The 7,900-nt window shown below is 31.3% G+C and overlaps 1 protein-coding gene across 1 annotated transcript; it reads left to right on the top strand.

Annotated features, from left to right (window-relative positions):
* Positions 1-5,542: 5,542 nt before the first annotated feature.
* On the top strand, positions 5,543-6,967 carry LOC126654671 (uncharacterized). The gene has a single exon (XM_050348608.2). It carries the CDS (start codon positions 5,769-5,771, stop codon positions 6,852-6,854), a length of 1,086 nt encoding a protein of 361 aa, XP_050204565.1. The 5' UTR covers positions 5,543-5,768; the 3' UTR covers positions 6,855-6,967.
* The last annotated feature ends 933 nt before the right edge of the window (positions 6,968-7,900 follow it).

Genomic DNA, 7,900 nt, shown 5'->3' with positions numbered 1-7,900 from the left:
AGAAGAAGAAGAAGAAGAAGAAGAAGAAAAATGGTGAAAAAAAAGAAAGCAGAGAAGAGAATGAAGAAGAAAGAGAAAGGAAAGAGAAAGAGAAAAAAAAAAGTGACAGGTGGTATATAATTAAAATAAAAGAAATATGATTAAAATAAAATAATAATAAGAAGTAGGTATAATTATAATATAAATATGTGTTAGAGTAAAAAAATAATTATATTAAAAGAGTGAGGTATTTTCTCTATCTTTTCCTTCTTAAGATAGGAAATCATATTATTTTTAAAAAGAGAATATTTTTCCTAATTTTCTCTTTGTAAAATGAGGAGACAATCATATAATTTTTTGAAAGTAATAAAAGATATAGAAATAATTATATTTCAAAAATAGATGTAGAATGTTTTTGTAAGAAAAAAAAAATTTGCAGGAGCGAATGCCGCCCCTTCAGGCTATATGCATGGTTCCGACCCTAAACAGCTGAACTTACTAATGGCCCGAATAATTTTTTAGTAAATTTTGTTTGGACATGAATTTATTTAAAAATATTCTTGATATCTGTAAAAAATAATGGATATAATTTGATTTAACAAAGTCTTTATATTTTTTATTTATATAAAAATAGCGATCCAGAAAATTTTCATAAAAGCAAATAAAATACTCATAGAAGTTTACAAATAAAAAATATTATATATATATATATATATATATATATACACACACACACACACACATAGATATATATATATATACACATACACATATATATATACACACACACACACACACACACACATATATATATATATATATATATATATATATATATATATATAAATAAATAAGCATACATGTATATGTGTGTCAACATGGACGTAGTCAGGAATTTAAATTAAGAGGTGTAAAATAGAAATTTGTGGGTCACTAATATAAATTAGACCCGTTTTTGACGGATTTGTGTTAATTACCCAAAAATCTATTGTTCTGTTACTATCCATGAAAAGCCCATGAGAAGCCAATTTAAGCGAATCAATCGAAAAGAATTTAGGTCAAAACATGTTCAGTTAAAGATGCTTATTTGGTCGGTTCAGATATTAAAAATGTGAAGGCTAGTTTTATTCGCTCGAGAAAAATTAGTTCGGTTTTAATCGAATCGTCTAAATGCTCACTCCTAACCGCTTATGCTTCTTTAGTCTAGCAAACGACATTTTTCAGAAGAAGTTTCACACAAAATATATATTTGCTGTAATTGTTTTTTAATTATCCATAAATTTGCAAATAGTTTTTTAATCATAAAATACGGCAAATACTTTCAAAAAAGAGAGAATTAGGGAATTATCTAAATAAGAAAAAAATAACAATTACCTACCATAATTTTTGGACTTGACTTACCTATCTATCCGTGTCAGCCAATTATTTTTATACCCTATCCTATTTGTTTTTGTACCTAAAAATCACTCCACTTGTTTTCATTATAACAAACTTCATCTTCCTCCTCAAAACTTTCGGTTCATCTTTTTTTTTTCAAATTTCAAATTCTCTCATATTTCACAATTTCCTTCTTCAATATTTTGTCAGATATTCTCGAATTAATGCTTCATTATTCAAATTCATACATTACGATCAATAAAAACTGCGAATTCAGTAAAAAAAAAGGATAAAAAATTGTTCAATCGAATTATTTTACAGTTTTAATACGTTTAATTAGGTTTCAAAGATTTTCAAGATGTTTAAATAGTTTAAAACGTAATAAAATTTATATAACAGTTGCAAATTGTTTCATTCGTTTATTTTTTTAGTGATCTATATTATCAGATTCAAACAGTTTCTGTTTTATTTTATTTGTGTTTATAATAATTGATAACGGTTGCAATGATATGTTTCATGAAAATTGAATTAATATATGATTAAAAACGTATAAATCTGTTGCAAACAGTAACAAACTAAATAAAACCGTTTATGAATATATGAAATAAAGTATAGTTCAGTATCTAATAGCATCAAATAAATTAAAAACGGTTTCAAACGGTTTTAAAAACAGTTCAATTCAAATAAACAATTTCAAACCGTTTATAAATGTTTCAAACAATCTAAAACAGTTTATAAAAAATACTTGCAAACAGTCTAAATTTTTGAAATTGAGATATTGAGAATAAATAAGTTTGAAAAAGGAGTATTTTATGCAAATTCCTCTTCAAAGAAGATGGTAAAAATATTAATAATTCAAAATGGGCTGGGCTGGGTTTTGTGTTTTATATTTGAGAATCTTTAAAAGCCCAAGCATGCTTATTTATAGATTAGAAGCCTCAAGAAAAAAAGGTTAACTTTTGGAGAAACGAAGCAGCAGAAAGCTAGGGTTTTGGAAGAAGAAGAAGAAACAAATATGATTTACGACGTCAGCTCTCCTCTTTTCCGATCATTCTTGAGCCAAAAGGGCGGCTCTTCCGATAAGAGGTTTTTCTTCACTCTTTATTTCTCACTCTATGTCTCTATTTTTCGTAATTATTTTTATTTAATTAGTAACTTAATCCGTTAAGTTTAATAATTCAGATTTTTTAAATTTTAAATAACCTACATGTAATCTGTTAATCTCTTTATCTATAGTTTTGTTAAAAAAATTGAAAATGTCTAGGGATGTTGATAATCACATGTCTTTGAGCTGAAAGGCTGTATTAAATCATTCAGTTTAAGTTGAATGCTTTAAGATTGGCTTCAAAGGGGTACAACTGTAATCGGATATTCGTGAGCAGTAACAATTTAGGTTTAGTAGGTAGCACGTCCATTTCGTTCAATCAACATTTCCCCTTTCGGACACGGAACTTCATTTTTAACAACCTATATCTGTGCCCGTATCCAAGTATCCCGTTTTTATATTCTAGGCTTAATTGCTTTATAAAACACAAACTTTGGCGTGATTTGCAAATTTTAACATGAACTTTCAATTTTGTCAAATTTTTGATGGAAAATTGTTTGGAATTGCAAAAAAGAAAATGACAGTTGATGTATTAAATTGTCAAAATTGAAAAGTTGTATTAAAATTACAGAACACGTGAAAGTTCATAATTTAGTCCTTTATTTAAAGCAACTAAGCCTATATTCTATATAATTGTGTTTTCCTTTCGCATTTCATTTAATCAACATGTGTTCCTTTCCCAGTGAGCTTGATTAACACTCGAATTTTCTTTGCTGTACCCGTATGCTGTATTTTGATTGTGATATTTGCTTGTTTTCTACCTGTTCATAGTTAGTTTTGATTTGCCAGAACATTTTCTTCATTGTTCGTTCGCGTTTTGCATTTTCCACCTTCTGGTCTGTTAATTTGTGTCTTGATTGATTGTTTTAGGATGTTATTTGGTAAATCACAGTTCGATTTGGTTCTATAGTTTTGTTCTAAGATTATTAAATATATGGAGATGGGATTACTGATATAATCTTTATTGGGTATTGCAGGAAAATGGAGGAGCAGAAGCCAAAGGAACAGAGATTCAAAGCAAACGAGAACAAGCCTGTTATGACAGAGTAACGTTGTTATGATGTAGTAACATGTTCCATGTCTACTTAAAATGGTTATAAAGGATGCTAGTTGATTTAAAAGTGCTGCTTTATAAAATATTAGAAAGAAAATTTATGTTTAATATGGATGTATGCACTTGTAGACCTAGTTTTGAGTGTGTTTGGATATGACTGTTAATTTGTCTTTGTGAGGGTAGTTTGTTCTCAGTAATGAATGTGGTTTCAAAGTCAATGAATCAATGATGCTATAGCTAGGTATTTTGCTTATCTGCATATTATATAATCTAAAGTTAGAGGGTTCCATGTGAAGCTCACATGGTGGTATGTGATTCTGAAATTCAATACCCGCCAACGTATTTGTCACAACATAAGAAATGGGTGGCTATATTTGATGAAGTACATCGTGTTACGTCTCGTGTTATGCTGAATAGTTTGATTACTAGGAATATGTTAATTTTTTGGCCATGAAAGTGTTCGGGTGCTGTATGTTCCTTTTAAGTTGCAGAAATTGGATATAGCATGTATTGAATACAATTTTTACCTTTACCATCACCTCCTTCAAATAATGGTGATTAAATTAAAGGATTATAGAATAGGGTATCTTTTATGTCTGCTGGTTGACCCGAAAGGTGCCTTCTTTAGGAAAGAAGTAATGATAATTGGTAAAGTAGTTATTAGGGTTGGGGCACATATTACAATTGTCAATAGCCGGGTCCCTTGGAGCATGATTGCATTTGAATCCTAGCATGTATTGAATGTGGTTTTCTTTCTATAATCCCAACTCATGGTTGTGGAGTGATATTTTCTTCAGTTTATTTGAAATTTTATAAGTACCCTTCTCATCTAAACGTCGAGAAACGAACAATTTCTCCCATTTTCATTCTAATACGAGAATAGGCGTAACGTGAATGCATACAATAGAAGACCTTACTGGTCAAACATGGACACATAGATAACAAAAGCTCCATGAAAAATGTATACACAGAAGAGAACCAAAAGTGTAGGAGGACACATGGGTCCAACATGAGATGAAAAGGTGCATGCAAGGCATGTACTTGAGTAGCCATGAGTGGCTTCCCATGTGCAACCTCCTCAATCATCTTCTTTCTCACCTATATTCTTATGCTCTTTTTGTTTCTCCATTTTTTTCAATGCCAATTTACTCATTTTGCTTGCAAATTAGATTATCTCTTCAATGCATCAACTACAGTACCTACTGCATCAATCCATTGTTGGTGCACAACTGATTACAGTGGCAATCAATGTAATTGATTACTAGCGAGTTCAAGGAAATAATTATCAAATTGATGGATTACCAGTCAGACTCTGTACAAACTAAACTACTACTTACTTTAAGATTAGAATTTAATTAGTTTTTAAGCTCAAGATTATTACAGATATTGATGTTGATGACCACAAACATTTCTTGCAAAACAATTGAGCTGGCATTAAAAGATGACTTTAATCTAGCTTGATCAACTACTAAAAAGTGTACAAATCTTCATGTAAGACAATTTCTATAGAATCTTGATCTCATGTATTCTATATTGCCATTATAGTTCTGTTGTATATGGTATGGACATGTTATTCTATTTTACTCTATTAAATGTTGAGAATGAATAAAAAATTTGACAATCATCCTCACGTCAAGGACTCCCCACATTCTTAATTGCCTAATTTTATTATTTTATAACCACAAATATATGATACATAAAAAGATTCTTATACATATGATACTTGGAGCTAAAACTTTACCTTCCGCAAGGGAACTATTTGGCATGTAGATGGTTTGAAAGCGTCGTCCCACATTTGAACTCCATCGAGGACATTTCATGATCTCGTATAAAAATACTTAAATGAAAAACTGTAAAGTAATAAAATGATATATTATTTATAATTACATATTATAAATATAAAGTTTTGGAGTTGCAGACGAGTCTCCGTTTACGGAAACAGAACCCGACAAAAAACATGGAAGAAAAAAAAGAGGAATAAAGTTGGTGGTGGTTATATAGAGAAACAGAGCAAAGTTTCCAAAGTTACTTTATTTTTCCCTTGTCAATGTTAGTCACTAGTTATCACTACCACTCTCTCACTTCTCATAACATTCTATTATTTTTGTCCTTTAATCACGCCACTCTTACTTCAATCTCATTATTTTGTTCTTCCATTTGTTAAAACCAGAACCAGAACACACAAATCTCTTTGTTTTCTCCCAACAATTTCCACATTCCATCACGACCACCTTAGAAAATTCTCTCAAAAACATGTCTGAATTTTCTATTTCTTCAAAGAAAATTCAGTTCTCAAGTCTTTTACTCTCTGACTTACTCTTATTCTGTTCTTTCATTTTGTCTCACCCTCTTTATCTCTTCTACTTCATCTTCTTCTTCCCTTACCTCTTCAAGCTCCTCTCTTATCTCTCCCCTCTTTTCGTTACCACCCTTCTCTCACTCCTGCTTTTCCTCACTGTTTCTCCTAATCAACTCTCCGAATCTAATCTCGGAACGTTGTACCAAGCTCTTGTAGACAGGTTGAGCTCCAAAGTAGTTGAAGATGTGAATGCCACGGAGTTGGAAGCGTATAAGATTGTGTTCGAGGCATCAGATTATGATATTGGAGAAACCCCGGTTCAGTTTCTTGCGCAAGAAGGTACCGAAAACAGTTCCACAGACGATCAAGATCAAGCGCGTGTTAGCAAAGGTTCAAGCAATGAAAACTCGGTTGCCATTACAATGCCGGAAAGTACTCAGATGGTTGCGGAAGTAAAGACGTTAGGAGTATATTTGCATCAAAAGGAGGAAACAAAAGAATTCGCGAGCGAAAAAGTTGAAGAAGAAGAAGAAGAAAAGTCAGTAATAAGCAGCGATTTCGATAAAGTTGAGACAGAACATAAAGAAGAAGAATACATTAGAAGCGGATCCAAGGCAAGAATGGACTCAAATTCATGGAGTAGCCATGAGAATTCGCCGAATCTCGGAAGTTTTGGATCAATGAGGAAGGAGAAAGAGTGGAGAAGGACATTGGCGTGCAAACTTTTTGAGGAGAGACATAATGGTGATGGAAGTGAAGGTATGGATATGCTTTGGGAGACATATGAGAGTGATGCCATTAAAGTGCAGAGAAAAAGTAAGTCTAAGAAAGGAAGTATTGAGTATTGTGATGATGATGATGAAGAAGATGATGACGATGAGCCGAGTAATGGGCAATTATGTTGTTTGCAGGCTCTTAAATTCTCAACTAGGAAGATGAATTTGGGGATGGGAAAGCCTAATCTTGTTAAGATTTCTAAGGCATTGAAAGGGTTTGGATGGTTGCACCATGTTTCCAAGGGGAAGAAGGCTTATCATTAATCTTAATTTAATCTTAATATAGATTATTAATTAATGTTTAATGGTTCATCAAAATATGTGTATTTTTGCTCGAAGATTATAAAGTAAATATAGTTATTCTGTTTTCCTTGAAATGTAACTTTTTTTTTTCATTTAAGTAGATATATACAATTGCCAAGTCCCATTATATATAGGTTTCAACTAAATTTTCTTAATTTCAACTTAGGTTATAAATAATGATCAGAATATGGGGCAAATGCGCGGTCGCCTCCTTCATCTACCATCAGGGGCGAAACCACTTATAGTTCAGGCTACTATTGGAAATTATCAAAATATTTCGAAAACAATGATGTAAAATTTAAGTGAAATCAGAACTAGAGGAGGGTTAAACTTATACTGTCGAAAAATTAGAGGTGGACTAAATAATCAAATAGAGTTTAATTCAGTCTGAAAAAAATTCTGGTTTCGTCACTGTCTATCAACATTATCTGCAAATGTTTTTTAATTTTTTCTATTATTCTTCATTTCTCTTTTTTTTTCTCTAACCATGTGTTTTCATACCCTTTTATCCTTCTCTTTCCGATTCCGCTATTGATTTACTAATTATAACCCATATTTGCTTATGGTGAATAGGTTATTGTACTTTGCAAATTAATTGGTGTATGATGCACCATGCATGAGTCCAAACTCTCTATTATCTTAAACTTCAAGTGTTACTTCCATCCTCATCCATCTTTATCTATTTTGTGCTTATTGACAAGTTCAAAAAAAAAAAAAAAGTTAGCTAGGGGTTTTGGTATCAGACGAGTTACATGTAGAGGAAAGTACTCTTAGAGGAGTGTTCACAATTTTGGTTTTGTTTAAGGCAAGCGATAAGAAAGTAGGGTATGAATATTTTTTACCCATACCCCATATATATATTTTGTAGGAACAAGTTAGATTTGTGTTGATATTTCATTTTTTTGGTATAAGAGTCATGTAAAAGACTTGCCATGTTACCTCACATGTTATCACTTACTAATATGTGTACATTATTCGGAACATGTTGAGATGAATTTCCTATTTTT

The sequence above is a fragment of the Mercurialis annua genome, linkage group LG7 (genome assembly GCF_937616625.2).
Source record: "Mercurialis annua linkage group LG7, ddMerAnnu1.2, whole genome shotgun sequence".
Lineage (NCBI taxonomy): Eukaryota > Viridiplantae > Streptophyta > Magnoliopsida > Malpighiales > Euphorbiaceae > Mercurialis > Mercurialis annua.
The sequence above is the reverse complement of the archived record's forward strand: the minus strand, read 5'-3'. Positions and strand labels throughout refer to the sequence as shown.